The sequence below is a fragment of the Lepidochelys kempii genome, chromosome 7 (assembly GCF_965140265.1).
Source record: "Lepidochelys kempii isolate rLepKem1 chromosome 7, rLepKem1.hap2, whole genome shotgun sequence".
NCBI classification, from domain to species: domain Eukaryota; kingdom Metazoa; phylum Chordata; order Testudines; family Cheloniidae; genus Lepidochelys; species Lepidochelys kempii.
In genome coordinates, this window is record NC_133262.1 from 52657229 (window position 1) to 52674172 (window position 16944).

The following is a 16944-nucleotide window of genomic DNA, read 5'->3' on the forward strand; positions in this document are numbered from 1 at the left end:
GAATGGGTTACCTAGGGAGGTGGAATCTCCTTCCTTAGAGGTTTTTAAGGTCAGGCTTGACAAAGCCCTGGCTGGGATGATTTAGTTGGGGATCGGTCCTGCTTTGAGCAGGGGGTTGGACTAGATGACCTCCTGAGGTCCCTTCCAACCCTGATATTCTATGATTCTATGACAGAGCTACAAAATAGGCAGGTCTGGAGGATCAGGCAGGAGATTCTACTCTCTTTCCCTTCAAGACACTTCCCTCAGGATCCCTTGCACTCTCCCTTCCACATCCAGTTTCTCCTCCTTGGATTAGTACCACCAACCACTCTGCCCTATGCAGCTACTTCAGCACTCCTTGGTATCCACTGTGTTGCTAAAACAGCTTGGAAATGGTGAGCAGGTGAGTTATAGGATACTTACAAGGAAATCATGGGAGTTTGACCTCTACTCCCATAATTCTCCAAAACCAGAGGAATCCTATAGTACTTGGCAAAAAATGTTTGAGAATGGACTGATAGCGTGCAGTAAACAGAGGTCCACAAGGTCCTCCGGGACTGTCTCAGATCAGTGCAGCAGAGTACTAGTGGCATGTTAGCAGACTGGATATGGGGTGAAATTTCAGGGCTTCTTATAGATGCACTGAATGGTTGGTGGAACAAATGTAGAAGATGGCTGATGAAGTAGAAATCATTCAGCTCCATAGTGAGACAATACCTACATGAGAGAAGAATTTGGCCCTTTTTTGTTTGAATATGGACATTTCTGGCCTGCCAATGATCACTTAGGAGGACTTGTATGCAATCTGTGTCTGCAGGCCCCCAAGGTTACATCCAGTCCTTGGTTCTATAAATATTTCTTCTCTTTTCCAGGAGGAAGGTGACATTTCAGGGAGCGAGGATGGATCCGAGCACAATGATGATGATGAAGAGAGCTCTGAGTAGACCTTGTAGCCTACCAGCACTCTGTTAGCTCACCATAGCATAGAAGCTTGCTATTATCCAAAACAATCCACACCTGTCACAGCTGAATAGACTCTGTGGGTTGGAGGCTGTATGCCTCCAACATGATGAGATGTTAATACTGTGCAACAGTAAAGAAGGTTCACTTGTAGCCAGATCTTTATAGTTGGGATTTAGTCCCCATTTAGTGTTGGTTGTGCAGTCTATATCTGTTGGGAGTTTTGCACCCAGACATATTGGAAAAAAAAGTCAGACCTAGAACGATTTTTATTTGTTCTTCCCTCCAGATCCTCCCTAACAAACTCTTTTCCATATGAATTCCTTTCCTTCTGTGCTGCTCTAGGGAGTGGATTTCAAGGGGAAACTCTGTGGCTTTCTGTCTAGAAACATATTGAGAGTTTGGATTAGTTGCCAAAGTGAGAGAAGTGATATTTGCAGAAATAATCTGCCCTGTTCTTGAACAGTAGCTATGAAATATTTGCACAGAACCCATCTTCCCTCAACAGTCCAGCCGTTGGAGCCCTCGTGAGAATGACCTTTGTGCATTGGCCCTTTATTGGGACAGAAGAATCAGTGGGAGAGCAATCCAAATTCCCTCATTAGTGACAACCTAAAGTGCTCATTAATGTTGAGGGAAAGGCTTGTTATAGTTGTAAATTACAAAAAACACCCTAATTCCAAATGCCTTGTTTACTAACTCATTGAATAAACTGTAATTCCTGCCCTGAGCACATGAAATTGGTGACTGACTGTGTATTGTAAGGATACAGCAAAAAGCTCTCCTTGTGGGAGAAGCTCTCTGGGGGTCTAACAGCTCCGACCAACATGCCTTTTCTAGAGCATAGCCTGGATGTGTATGGGGCAGCCATGGCTGTGATGATTACAGAGGCAGGAGCGGTGAGTTACATGGGCCCATGCTGCCCAGGCTCCATCAATATTCAGGGCTGGGGGCCCAGCTCCACCAGTGTTTGGAGGCTGGTCTCTCCCCCGGCCCTGCCTGGAGCGTTCCCCGCCTGCTGCCCTCCTTCTCCCCCCGCCCTCGGTGTGCCTCCCCCCAGCCCCGGAGCGTCCCTGCCTGATTAAAAGTGGGCGGCTGCTCTCCTTTGCCGCTCCATGCTGCTGTCCTTTGCCGGTGCTGCCGCCTAAGGCTAGGCTACAGCACAAGAGCAGGCTGAGGCAGCTGGCTACTGCTGCTGCACCAGAGGAGGTGCACACATGATTGGTAGGACCCAGCACCCAGTGGAAGAAGATGCCGAAACAGACCTCTGAATCTCTCACCTGAGCAGCTGCCCGGGCTTCCTTGAGTGTCTGATCCTGTAATCCTGCCCCCCACGGTCACGGGGCAAAGGGCAGCCCCTCCCCATGAGGCTATGGTGTGGAGCAGCAGGCTGCAGCAGGGGAGGAAGCAACATGTAATGGCACCCCCTCCAGCACCCACCCACCACAGGGGAGGTGAGGGGGCTTGGGTGAGTGTAGTGACACCCCGCCAACCATCACTGCGTCTGCCCCACCCTCAGTGAGGCTACGGTGAGGGGCAGCAGCAGTGGGGGAGAGGGTTGGGGGGAGTCCTCCTCTCTGGCCCTAGCCCAGGGCTTACCTGTCTGCACCCCAAGCTCTTCATCCCTGGCCTTGTCCCACCCCAGAACCTGTGACCCCAGCCAGAGCCCTCGCCCCCTGTACCCTAACCCTGAGCCCCCTCCTACACACCTGCCCCAGCCAAGACCCGTCACCCAAACTCCCTCCCAGAGCCCATCCCCTGCACCCCAACTGCCTGCGCCAGCCCACATCCCACACCCCAACTCCCTCCCAGAGCCTACCCCCCGCACCCCAATGCCTTCCCAGAGTCCATCCCCTGCCCCAGCCAAAAGCCCGCACCCAAATGCCCTCCCAGAGCCTGACATCATCCCCCTCCCACACCCAAACTTCCTCCCAGACCCTTAAGGAGGTTGCGGGGGGGGGGGGAAGAGGAGGCATGACTTGGACCCTTCTGGGCACCACCAGATATTATACAAACCTGCTGCTCCTGTACTGAGGGTACTGAAGGGGGTGGCTATAGAAGGGAGGGGGAAGTGCTGGCTATAAGGGGTGTGAGAGGGGTGGCTATATGGGAAGGGTAGCAGTGGTTATGGGGGGCATTGGGGATGGCTAGAGGGTAGCCGTGGCTGTAGACGGGGGGTGGCCCCAGGGTCGGGGGGGCTGCAGCGGGGGCTGGGGGCTCGAGGGAGTGGTCGTAGGGGTGTAGAGGCCATCACTAACCTCGCCCTCCTGTGCTCTTCCCAGGGTGGGGTGCCCTGGGCAGGGCTGTCTGCCCCTGGCTTGGGGCAGGAAGGAGGCAGGTCTCTGCTGGGATCCGGGCTTCCTGCAGGCTCACCCCCACCCAACGGCTCGTAAAGGCAGGGATCCGTCCTGTGCCCCTTTGCAATCCGTGCCCGCACATGCGCAGTGCGACGGGGGGCTGGGCGCAGAGTGACGGCGATGGCCATGTCACTGCAAGAGAACCTGGTGCAGCACGAGATCCACCAGGACTGGGCCAACTGCGAGTACATCAAAGTGATCACTAGCTCCATCAAGAAGATCACGGACTTCCTCAACTCCTTCGGTGTGTACGCGCCTGACCTGGCTCCACCCTCAGGTTCCACCGCAGCCCGGCTTCGCCCCCAGGCCTCACTCGGTCCAGCTCTTCCCTCAGGCCTGGTTCAGCTCCAGCCACCCTGCCAGGTCTGGGATGGCTCCATCTTCTCATCCTGGTTCGACCCCAGCCTGGCTCCATCCCACCCTGGCCCCTCTGGCCCCCGCGCTCTGTTAGGGTGAGGCGGGTTCTGCAGTCGGGGCTCCCCGGTGGGCGGAGGTGGGGCGCACCTGTCCTGGCTGGGTACTGCGGGGCCTGATGAGCCGCCCCTTCTCCCGCAGACATGTCCTGCTACTCCCGACTCGCCACCCTCAACGAGAAGCTGACAGCGCTGGAGCGACGGATCGAGTACATCGAGGCCAGGGTGAGGGGTAGCGCAGGGGAGGCAACACCGGGAATAGCCCTGGCACGGGATGGAGGGCTGCCCTGCGGGTAGCTCAAGGCAGGGCTCAGCCCACGCTTAGCAGCTCAGGGACAGCCGGGGCCTTGCTGTTCAAGCCCCTCTGCAGCTTTTACCCCATCTCCAGTGGGTATTGCCCTGCTGTACCCCCCCCCCCACCTCCCAGGTAACGCTGTGCCTTACTAGCTAATCTGCTCTTTACACAGTGGGGGGACGTGCGCGACTCCCACACAGAGCCCAGCTGCGCTAGTTGTTACTATGGGGTGGTGTTGCAGGCCCTTCTCCCGAACAGCAGCACTGGAGCTCCTGCTCTCTGTACGCTCTGGTGGGCATCCCAGCAGTACTTACATTGGGGCATTGGTTTTGGCCAACAGAGCTAAAGAGAGAACGGAGATCTTGGTGAATTGGTGACACTGGCCTGGGGAGGACTCCTGCCCCTCCCAGCCTTGCTGCGAGGGACGACTTTTACCTAGTTCCCAGTGTACCGGAGCTCTCATTAACTTTCCCTGAGTGGGCAGACTGGCTAGCCCTTGGTGACTGCAGGCTGTGCTCTCCTTCAGCAGGTAACAAAGGGCGAAACTCTCACCTAACTGCTGAAGGCTGGTGGGGAGCTGACCTGGAGAAGATTGTGCGGCTGTGCCAGAATTCACTGTAGGGCATCTGATTTCTTCATTACTTCTATTGGTTAGCAGGACTTCAGCTTGTTTCTGCTCCCTGCAATGCAGTATCTCTGCCTTCAGTGCATTCCTCCAGGGGAAATTGATAAAATGCAAATGAGCATGTTGGATTCAGTGATTTGGTACAGACCGATTCATGCAGCTGTCAAATACTCCTGTGCCACTTAACCTCTCTCTCGTTCCCAGCTGTGCATGTAGAACTCCGACACTTTGTAGCTGCAGAATCTCTCTGGCCAAAGGTCACTTTGTGGGAAGAAAACTTCTCTGGGAGCTGACCGGCTGAGGAAGTGGGTGTCCCTGCTGTTCATGGGCCACTCCACTGGTGGTTTCAGTTCCTTTAGCAAAGTGGTTCTCAACCCTTGGGGACCGCAAGCAGGTTTCAGGAGGTCCTCCAAGTAGAGCCAGTTAGACTCACGTGGGCCCACGGCAGAAAGCCGAAGCCCCATTGCATGGGGCTGTAGCTTGGGGCCCTGAGCCAGGCCACCAGGAGCTGAAGCCAAAACCTGAGCCATGTAGCTTCTGCGGAATCTCTATGGCATGGGGCCCCAGGTAAATGCGCTGCTTGCTACCCCTTATCACTGGCCCTGGCTTTTATATGCAGAAAACTAGTTGTTGTGGCACAGGTGGGCTGTGGACTTTTTATAGCATGGAGGGGGCCCTCAGAAAGAAAAAGGTTAAGAACCCCTATTTCAGCAAACACTGCAACTTATCTCTCTTAGCAAAAATGTCAGTATATCCATCCTTCCAGTCCGTGAGCAGAGCAGTAGATGGGCAGTGTGTGTTTGTGGCGGTAGGGGGCAGGAGGCAGGGGAATAGGTAATGTGCCAAGTTTAAACTCTCCGGGCAGGGTGGGTTCAGAATTTTCTATGTCTTTTGTATTCTGTAGCGTCACATGGGGGTGTCTTTCATTTGTGTTTCAACAATAAACTGCCTCTGCTGATGAGGTCTGAGCTGATGTATAGCTGGAGTGCATTGTCTGGGTTGCCAGGATACCGGGGCGGGAGCATGGCCATGAAGTGCAGATGGCCAAGAGAAGTCACAATGGCCTGTTACTGTAACAGGTGCAGTTGCCTTTTGCTATTCTTCTCTTCCTTCCCCCCTCCACCAATTCCTGCCCCAATGGGCTTCGCTCCTCCCCCCCTAAACTGATTAGTGATGAAATAGTTAATGGTGCCAGTGCACTAAGTTTGAATGTTAACACTCCAATCCTGTTAATGGGTGCTCACCCCACTGATTCACTGTCAGGCTCTCTTCAGACAGAAGCAGCCAGCACTGCAGTGGTGCTGTGGGTCCCATCTGAAAGTCAAGAGATTTTTGGTGAGCTCATGGGTGTCTTTGGCCTCCTGGTTTCTGAGACCTTGGGGCTGACAGATCACATCAACAAACAGGGCTAGAAACTGATGGGTTTTAAATGAAAGCTGAATTATCAGCTCATCCCAAGACTTCAGGAGCTGGGCCATTCCAGGGTGATGGTGGTTTCTGTCATTCTGAGCCTTAGCGGCTGAAGGAGAGCTCATAAGGGGGAATGGAGTGAAGAGTTTATCTGCTCTGATAGGCCCAAGCCTTTCCTGCTATCCTACTGTCTTGGCAACCTTTAGGAAAAAACCCTATCATTAAGCTAGGTAGCTGTAGGAGAGAATGCAGGCAGAAGCCCAGCAGCAGAGTGGGGGCTATCCTATTTATTGCACTCAGTGTGGCATGTATGATTACCTGCCCTGTGGGCAGGTGGCTTATGTGTGCATTCCATGCAAGGAGGTCCTGGCCCTCAGAGACCGTGTACGGGCTTTGGAGGCCAGTGTGGCGGAACTGGAGGAGCTAAGGGAGGCAGAGAGGTATGTTGATGAGGCTTTTACTGTAGATTTGTCCCACCTCCGCTCAGAGAGCCCCTGCACTTTTAAGGAGGATGAAAGGCCCAAGGAAGGGGAACAGTCAATGAGAGCAGAGGGAAACCTTCCCATAGTTGGGACCCTCCTTCCAGATGATGTTGGAGTATCCTCTCGCACTGAGGTTACCTCTCTCGGGGAGGGAACTCCAGTCATTAGGAAAAGGCAGGTGTTAGTAATGGGAGATTCGATCATTAGAAACACAGATAGCTGGGTTTGTGATGACTGGGAGAACCGTATGGTGACTTGCCTGCCTGATGCAAAGGCTGGGGATCTCTCGAGGCATCTAGATAGACTTATGTGTAGTGCTGAGGAGGAGCCGGTGGTCGTGGTACATGTAGGTACCAATGACATAGGGAAGGGTAGGAGAGACATGCTGGAGGCCAAATTTAGGCTGCTAGGAAAGAGACTGAAATCCAGGACCTCTATGGTGGCATTCTCAGAAATGCTTCCAGTTCCAAGTGCAGGGCCAGGTAGGCAGGCAGAGCTGCAGAGTCTCAATGCATGGATGAGATGATGGTGTAGAGAGGAGGGGTTTAGATTTATTAGGAACTGGGGAAGATCGCTATCCGCTTTCTTCCGGCAGCTCACGGAAGCTACTAGATCGCATGCCCTGATTCTCATGGGTGACTTTAATTTTCTTGATATCTGCTGGGAGAGCAATACAGCAGTGCATAGACAATCCAGGAAGTTTTTGGAAAGCGTAGGGGACAATTTCCTGGCGCAAGTGCTAGAGGAGCCAACTAGGGGGGGCGCTTTTCTTGACCTGCTGCTCACAAACTGGGTAGAATTAGTGGGGGAAGCAAAAGTGGATGGGAATCTGGGAGGCAGTGACCATGAGTTGGTTGAGTTCAGGATCCTGACGCAGGGAAGAAAGGTAAGCAGCAGGATACGGACCCTGGACTTCAGGAAAGCAGACTTCGACTCCCTCAGGGAACGGATGGCCAGGATCCCCTGGGGGACTAACTTGAAGGGGAAAGGAGTCCAGGAGAGCTGGCTGTATTTCAAGGAATCCCTGTTGAGGTTACAGGGACAAACCATCCCAATGAGTCGAAAGAATAGTAAATATGGCAGGCGACCAGCTTGGCTTAACGGTGAAATCTTAGCGGATCTTAAACATAAAAAAGAAGCTTACAAGAAGTGGAAGGTTGGACATATGACCAGGGAAGAGTATAAAAATATTGCTCGGGCATGTAGGAATGTTATCAGGAGGGCCAAATCGCACCTGGAGCTGCAGCTAGCCAGAGATGTCAAGAGTAACAAGAAGGGTTTCTTCAGGTATGTTGGCAACAAGAAGAAAGCCAAGGAATGTGTGGGCCCCTTACTGAATGAGGGAGGCAACCTAGTGACAGAGGATGTGGAAAAAGCTAATGTACTCAATGCTTTTTTTGCCTCTGTTTTCACTAACAAGGTCAGCTCCCAGACTGCTGCGCTGGGCATCACAAAAAGGGGAAGAGATGGCCAGCCCTCTGTGGAGATAGAGGTGGTTAGGGACTATTTAGAAAAGCTGGACGTGCACAAGTCCATGGGGCCGGACGAGTTGCATCCGAGAGTGCTGAAGGAATTGGCGGCTGTGATTGCAGAGCCATTGGCCATTATCTTTGAAAACTCGTGGCGAACGGGGGAAGTCCCGGATGACTGGAAAAAGGCTAATGTAGTGCCAATCTTTAAAAAAGGGAAGAAGGAGGATCCTGGGAACTACAGGCCAGTCAGCCTCACCTCAGTCCCTGGAAAAATCATGGAGCAGGTCCTCAAAGAATCAATCCTGAAGCACTTGCATGAGAGGAAAGTGATCAGGAACAGCCAGCATGGATTCACCAAGGGAAGGTCATGCCTGACTAATCTAATCGCCTTTTATGATGAGATTACTGGTTCTGTGGATGAAGGGAAAGCAGTGGATGTATTGTTTCTTGACTTTAGCAAAGCTTTTGACACTGTCTCCCACAGTATTCTTGTCAGCAAGTTAAGGAAATATGGGCTGGATGAATGCACTACAAGGTGGGTAGAAAGCTGGCTAGATTGTCGGGCTCAACGGGTAGTGATCAATGGCTCCATGTCTAGTTGGCAGCCAGTATCAAGTGGAGTACCCCAAGGGTCGGTCCTGGGGCCGGTTTTGTTCAATATCTTCATAAATGATCTGGAGGATGGTGTGGATTGCACTCTCAGCAAATTTGCGGATGATACTAAACTGGGAGAAGTGGTAGATACGCTGGAGGGGAGGGATAGGATACAGAAAGACCTAGACAAATTGGAGGATTGGGCCAAAAGAAATCTGATGAGGTTCAATAAGGATAAGTGCAGGGTCCTGCACTTAGGACGGAAGAACCCAATACACAGCTACAGACTAGGGACCGAATGGCTAGGCAACAGTTCTGCAGAAAAGGACCTAGGGGTGACAGTAGACGAGAAGCTGGATATGAGTCAGCAGTGTGCGCTTGTTGCCAAGAAGGCCAATGGCATTTTGGGATGTATAAGTAGGGGCATAGCAAGCAGATCGAGGGACGTGATCGTCCCCCTCTATTCGACATTGGTGAGGCCTCATCTGGAGTACTGTGTCCAGTTTTGGGCCCCACACTTCAAGAAGGATGTGGATAAATTGGAGAGAGTCCAGCGAAGGGCAACAAAAATGATTAGGGGACTGGAACACATGAGTTATGAGGAGAGGCTGAGGGAGCTGGGATTGTTTAGCCTGCAGAAGAGAAGAATGAGGGGGGATTTGATAGCTGCTTTCAACTACCTGAAAGGGGGTTCCAGAGAGGATGGCTCTAGACTGTTCTCAATGGTAGCAGATGACAGAACGAGGAGTAATGGTCTCAAGTTGCAGTGGGGGAGGTTTAGATTGGATATTAGGAAAAACTTTTTCACTAAGAGGGTGGTGAAACACTGGAATGCGTTACCTAGGGAGGTGGTAGAATCTCCTTCCTTAGAGGTTTTTAAGGTCAGGCTTGACAAAGCCCTGGCTGGGATGATTTAACTGGGAATTGGTCCTGCTTTGAGCAGGGGGCTGGACTAGATGACCTTCTGGGGTCCCTTCCAACCCTGATATTCTATGATTCTATGATTCTATGGGGAAACTTTTGGGATATGGGGAGCCTATACAGGAAGGATGGGCTCCACCTAAACCAAGGTGGATCCAGACTGCTGGCACTTGACATTAAAAAGATTGCAGAGTAGTTTTTAAACTTAGGCCTGGTCTACACTGGGGGGAGGGGAGGGATTAATCTAAGATACATCGACTTCAGCTACGCTATTCTCGTAGCTGAAGTCGACGTATCTTAGATTGACTTAGAATCACTTACTTTGCGTCTTCGCGGCACAGGATCGACGGCCGCCGCTCCCCCGTCAACTCCGCTTCTACCTCTCGCCCTGGTGAAGTTTCGGAGTCGACGGCAGAGCGATCGGGGATCAATTTATTGCATCTACACTAGACGCGATAAATCGATCCCCGATAGATAGATCGCTATCCGCTGATCCGGCGGGTAGTGTAGACGTGGCCTATGAGATGGGGGAAAGCCAATTGCTGCAGAGGAGCACGTGAATCAGACAGAGACTTCTCTTAGAGGAGAGTCTATTGATAGTGAGTCTCTAGATTTTAGTCAGGAGGAGAGGATGAAAGAGGATAAAATATGGGCCAGATCAGACAGGGAACATTCACATAAAAAAGAATCTGACACATCAGAAAAGGGCAGACAAATAAACAGTGACAAGTTTTTAAAGTGCTTGTACACAAATGCTAGAAGTCTAAATAATAAGATGGGTGGACTAGAGTGCCTTCTGTTAAAGGAAGATATTGATATACTAGGCATCACAGAAACCTGGTGGAGTGAGGACAATCAATGGGACACAATCGTTCTGGGATACAAAATATATCGGAAGGACAGAACAGGTCGTGGCGGGGGGGAGTGGCACTATATGTGAAAGAAAATGTAGAATCAAATGAAGTAAAAATCTTAAATGAATCCACATGTTGCATAGAATCTCTATGGATAGTAATTCCATGCTCTAATAAGAATATAACAGTAGGGAGCTATTATTGGCCACCTGACTAGGACAGTGATAGTGACGATGAAATGCTAAGGGAGATTAGAGAGGCTATCAAAATAAAGAACTCAATAATAGTGAGGGATTTCAATTATCCCCATATTAACTGGGTACATGTCACCTCAGGACGAAATGCAGAGACAAAATTTCTTGATACTTTAAATGACTGCTTCTTGGAGCAGCTGGTACAGGAACCCACAACGGGAGAGGCAACTCTCAATCTAGTCCTGAGTGGAGCACAGGATCTGGTCCAAGAGGTAACTATAACAGGACCGCTTGGAAATAGTGACCATAATATAATAACATTTAACATTCCTGTGGTGGGAAGAACACCTCACCACCCCAACACTGTGGCATTTAATTCCAGAAAGGGGAACTATGCAAAAATGAGGAGGTTAGTTAAACAGAAATTAAAAGGTACAGTGCCTAGAGTGAAATTCCTGCAAGCTGCATGGACACTTTTCAAAGACACCATAATAGAGGCTCAACTTAAATGTATACCCCAAATTAAAAAACACAGTAAAAGAACTAAAAAAGAGCCGCCGTGGCTTAACAATAATGTAAAAGAAGCAGTGAGAGATAAAAAACATTTTGTTACTACCTTTTGAGTTTTTAGCTAGCTGTTCTTCAACACTCCTTTTTGGCTTTTCTTAATACATTTTTACACTCAATTTGGCAGTGTTTATGCTTTCTATTTACCTCACTAGGATTTGACTTCCACTTTTTAAAAGATGCCTTTTTAAGTACATCAGAAGCAGGAAGCCTGCTAAACAACCAGTGGGGACCCTGGATGATCAAGATACAAAAGGAGCACTTAAAGACGATAAAGTCATTGCGGAGAAACTAAATTAATTCTTTGCTTCAGTCTTCACGGTTGAGGCTGTTAGGGAGATTCCCAAACCTGAGCCGTCTTTTGTAGGTGACAAATCTGAGGAATTGTCACAGACTGAAGAGCCACTAGAGGAGGTTTTGGAATTAATTGAGAAACTTAACAGTAACAAGTCACCAGATGGCATTCACCCAAGAGTTCTGAAAGAACTCAAATGTGAAATTGTGGAACTATTAACTATGGTTTGTAACCTGTCCTTTAAATCAGCTTCTGTACACAATGACTGGAAGATAGCTAATGTAATGCAAATATTTAAAAAGGGCTCTAGAGGTGTTCCCAGCAATTACAGACCGGTAAGTCTAATGTCAGTACCGGGCAAATTAGTTGAAACAGTAGTAAAGAATAGAATTGTCAGACACATAGAAGAACATAAATTGTTGGGCAAAAGTCAACATGGTTTCTGTAAAGGGAAATCATGTCTTACTAATCTATTAGAGTTCTTTGAAGGGGTCAACAAACATGTGGACAAGGGGGATACAGTGGACATAGTGTACTTAGATTTCCAGAAAGCTTTTAACAAAGTCCCTCACCAAAGGCTCTTATGTAAATTAAGCTGTCATGGGATAAGAGGGAAGATCCTTTAATGGATTGAGAAATGGTTAAAAGACAGGGAACAAAGGGTAGGAATAAATGGTAAATTTTCAGAATGGAGAGGGGTAACTAGTGGTGATCCCCAAGGGTCAGTCCTAGGACCAATCCTATTCAACTTATTAATAAATGATCTGGAGAAAGGGGTAAACAGTGATGTGGCAAAGTTGCAGATGATACTAAACTGCTCAAGATAGTTAAGACCAAAGCAGACTGTGAAGAACTTCAAAAAGATCTCGCAAAACTAAGTGATTGGGCAACAAAATGGCAAATGAATTTTAATGTGGATAAATGTAAAGTAATGCACATTGGAAAAAATAACCCCAACTATACATACAATATGATGGGGGCTAATTTAGCTACAACTAATCAGGAGAAAGATCTTGGGAGTTGTCATAAATATAAAGGGAAGGGTAACCACCTTTCTGTCCACAGTGCTATAAAATCCCTCCTGGTCAGAGGCAAAACTCTTTCACCTGTAAAGGGTTAAGAAGCCAAGATAACCTTGCTGGCATCTGACCAAAATGACCAATGAGGAGACAATATACTTTCAAAGCTGGAGGCGGGGGGAACAAAGGGTCTGTCTGTCTGTGTGATGCTTTTGCCGGGAACAGATCAAGAATGCAGCTTGGAACTCCCGTAAAAAGTTAGTAAGTAATCTAGCTAGAAATGCGTTAGATTTCTTTTGTTTAATGGCTGGTAAAATAGCTGAATGGAATGTATATTCCTATTTTTGTGCCTTTTTGTAACTTAAGGTTTTGCCTAGAGGGATTCTCTATGTTTTGAATCTGATTACCCTGTAAGGTATTTACCATCCTGATTTTTACAGAGGTGATTCTTTTACTTTTTCTTTAATTAAAAGTCCTCTTTTAAGAACCCGATTGCTTTTCCATTGTTCTTGAGATCCAAGGGTTTGGGTCTGTGTTCACCTGTACAAATTGGTGAGGATTTTTATCAAGCCTTCCCCAGGAAAGGGGGTGTAGGGCTTGGGGGGGATATTTTTTGGGGGGAGACGTCTCCAAGTGGGCTCTTTCCCTGTTCTTTGTTTAAAACGCTTGGTGGTGGCAGCATAGGGTTCAAGGACAAGGCAAAGTTTGTACCTTGATGAAGTTTTTAACCTAAGCTGGTAAGAATAAGCTTAGGGGATCTTTCATGCAGCTCCCCACATCTGTACCCTAGAGTTCAGAGTGGGGAAGGAATCTTGACAGGAGTCATCGTGGATAGTTCTCTGAAGACGTCCACACAGTGTGCAGCGGCAGTCAAAAAAGCAAACAGGATGTTAGGAATCATTAAAAAAGGGATAGAGAATAAGACGGAGACTATCTTATTGTCCTTATATAAATCCATGGTACGCCCACATCTTGAATACTGCGTACAGATGTGGTCTCATCTCAAAAAAGATAAACTGGCATTAGAAAAGGTTCAGAGAAGGGCAACTAAAATGATAAGGGGTTTGGAACGGGTCCCATATGAGGAGAGATTAAAAAGGCTAGGACTTTTCAGCTTGGAAAAAGGGGGGCGGGAATATGATAGAGGTATATAAAATCATGAGTGGTGTGGAGAAAGTGAATAAGGAAAAGTTATTTATTTGTTCCCATAATATAAGAACTAGGGGCCACCAAATGAAATTCATGGACGGCAGGTTTAAAACAAATAAAAGGAAGTTCTTCACACAGCGCACAGTCAACCTGTGGAGCTCCTTGCCTGAGGAGGTTGTGAAGGCTAGGACTATAACAGGGTTTAAAAGAGAACTGGATAAATTCATGGAGTTTAAGTCCATTAATGGCTATTAACCAGGATGGGTAAGGAATGGTATCCGTAGCCTCTGTTTGTCAGAGGGTGGAGATGGATGGCAGGAGAGAGATCACTTGATCATTACCTGTTAGGTTCAGTCCCTCTGGGGCACCTGGCATTGGCCACTGTCAGTAGACAGGATACTGGGCTGGATGGACCTTTGGTCTGACCCAGTATGGCCATTCTTATGTTCTTAATGATTTTATGAGTCAGCAAGTGTGTCTTCCCCAGTTTGTTAGAAAACCATTTTTGCAGCACAAACACCTCTGCCCTTTCACCTGGTGTTAATACACTGCAGATATAAATGCTTTCCAGAGATGTGTCAGATTGGCACAAGTGACCAGCAAAAGGAAAATCATGCTAACGCTATTAATTTCCCATGTTGCTGGGTCGGTACACCCAACTGCTTATAGGGCTGCCCAGGGCTTTTGGTTTTTTCCTATACAATCGCCCATTGTCTTAAAAAACAAACAAACAAACAAAAAAAAACCCTTCCCCATTTCCCCTTCCTGGGGCCCCCCTCTAGGACAGCAGTTTTCAACCAGAGGTCTGCAGCCCCCCCTGGGAGGAGGGATGAGCTGGTTTCAGAAGGGCCATGTGGCTGAAACTGGGAGCAGAACTGCAGGGAGCCCCACCCTAGGCAGGGTTGAAGCCAGGTGTGCTGAGGCCTGCCCCCCCGCCTTGCCAGGCCCTGGAGTGTTTCTACTATGTTAGGAGAGCCTCAGGAAGAAATAGGATGAGACCTCACCCCTGTTCTAGGACACACCCTCTTATGTGCGCTAGCAGGGGATCTGTCCTTTGTTCCATTGCAAAATGGTGGCAGCTGACATCTGCAACAGCGTCTTCAGCTACAGGGGTTGGTGCCTCCTTCCCTGGCCCAAGGACATGCTGCTTTTCTCTTGTAGCCTTTTTTGTTGTTTAAATTGAATTTGGTAGGTTTGTATTTAATGACCATGGGTTCAGCTCCTCTTGCTGCAGGTTCAAGCTCAGCACCATGACACTTACCTCTGGTGCTTTTCTCAAATGTGGAGCCTCTAGGAACAAAGGCAGGCCAAGGCTAGTGACTGCAGATATAATCACAAGTGCAAAATCTAGTACAGGTCACAGACACATCTGCATATTGGTTTCAGCACATACCCTAGTACTGGTTCCATTAAGACCCCCTCATACTGGTCCCAGTACATACCCCAGTACTGGTTCCAGTAAGAGTCCCATACTGGTCACAGTTCCTACACCAGTACTGCTTCCACTACATACCCCAAGTTTGCTCTGTCAACAGCACAGTGGCTGAAATGCACAAGCTCTTCATCTCCATTTACAAGCCTTTGAACCAGCCCCACAGGGTCAGCTGGGCCTCACCAGGTGCAACCCCCAGGGCATGCCAGATGGGGGCCTAGCTGGGCTTGGCCACACCAGTGACTGCAGTCCAAGCCCCCCACCACCTCTATTCAGAGGCACCACCCCCTCCTTACTCAGCCACACTGCCCCACCAGTCCCTACTCCTGAAAGCCTAGGTGCAGGGAGCTCATTTTCCCTTACAATGCTCTGAGCACCTCTCCCCCCCACCCCCGTATGCACCTGGAGCCAAGATCAGCTGCTCCCTTGTGAAAACCAAAGGGTTAAGTTAGAGGGAGTTGACTAGTCTCTGAGGTCAACTGGCCAGTCACCACTCAGAGTCTGGCCCATGTTGTATATTGAAAATGACATGACTCGATAGCTATTTTATTCATTTTTTAAAAACTTTTTATTCTGGCAAAGTTACAACAAAATGTTAACATTCTACATTGTATGACACATATTCAAGGTCAGGCTAATATTCCAAGAACATGGCTAAAGAGTCTGGCTTCTGGTGGGGGGAGTTGTCCTGCTCTGAGGCCGATAGAATTGGTGACCAGATTTCTACATACCTATTGGTTTTTGGCACTGCTTTAGTTGATGTGAACATTTTCCATGACAATAATAATCCATATTTTTATACGCCCAATTCCACAGGCGGAGGGAATCAAATTTTTTCTAATCCTGCTCAATATGGAACCTAGCTGCTAGCAATAAAAAACATGAAATAATCTGCTGTCTTGTTTAAAACGGGGATCCTTTACTGGAGCATTAAGTAAGCAGATCAGGGGATCTGCATTTTGTTATAAAATGAATGGATTTAATAATTTCCTCCCAAAACCATCTCATGTTTTGACACAACTACAATTCTTTTTAACCCTTTCCCCACAATTCCTCCAAGAGAGCACCTACCTATAACAGAAATATGATGTATCTTAACTAGTGTTTAGATCTAAATGCCAGCTACACAGTCATTTACAAAAAATATATTTATGAACTACATAAACTGAAGATGTACAGTCCCTGGCCTTTCCTACAGAGAGAACCACTCAGCCAGATCAATTTTTGTCCAAATCCCTCTTCTTCCATCAAAATTGTCTCCATTTTAGAAATTAACCTTTTGTTCCAACTTGCTCTTTGGTCAACTCCTCAAACATGGTTAAAAGGTCTAGACAGAAGCATCTTGTATCCAGCTTTCACAAGGGAGCTTTATATGTTCACATAGATTTGGCTATGATTTCAGACCAGGGCCCAGGAACAGCTCTCAGAATTGAGTAATCTCAGCTTTTACCCACAACTAATAGTCACTATCAAAAAGAAAATATAACTTTCAGTTTACCAATATAATTTGGGTAATTAGTCTCTTAGTCTTTAACCAATAATTAACTTCCTGTTTTTCACTGGTAACAATAACATTTTCAAAAATCACAAAATCTTATCATATATGTTGTCTTTCTTTTAATCCTTATTTCCACCAAATGAGCCCTGGTGTAAAACAACATAGGTGCCTTCCACTACTGTGAGTTTATTGGTCTCTGACTGTTCAGCCACATGTGTTGGTGGAAGGGGGTCTCACGCTCAGTGGGAAGGTTTGCATCATGAGAAAAAGTCACCCTAGTCTATTTTTAGACCAGGGATCGGCAACCTTTGGCACACGGCCTGTCAGGGTAAGCCCCGGTGGGCCGGGCCAGTTTGTTTACTTGCCGCGTCTGCAGGTTCGGCCGATCGCAGCTCCCACTGGCCGCGGTTTGCCGCTCCAGACCA

At 48.3% G+C, this 16944-nt stretch overlaps 2 protein-coding genes across 6 annotated transcripts in view; both read left to right on the forward strand.

Moving 5' to 3' along the window:
* The window catches only part of FANCD2 (FA complementation group D2), a 188664-nt gene extending 186992 nt beyond the window's left edge, over positions 1-1672 (forward strand). For all 5 annotated transcript variants that reach the window (XM_073352719.1, XM_073352718.1, XM_073352720.1 and 2 more), the window contains one exon: positions 855-1672. In XM_073352719.1, the coding sequence (XP_073208820.1) occupies positions 855-926 (72 nt within the window). In that variant the 3' untranslated portion in view covers positions 927-1672. The remainder of the gene's footprint in view (positions 1-854) is intronic.
* Positions 1673-3425: 1753 nt separating this feature from the next.
* Positions 3426-4626, forward strand: LOC140915296 (probable protein BRICK1). Its single transcript, XM_073354878.1, has 3 exons — positions 3426-3543; positions 3855-3937; positions 4537-4626. The coding sequence occupies exons 1-3, from the start codon at positions 3426-3428 to the stop codon at positions 4561-4563; spliced, it is 228 nt and encodes a 75-aa protein (XP_073210979.1). The 3' UTR covers positions 4564-4626.
* Positions 4627-16944: the final 12318 nt, after the last annotated feature.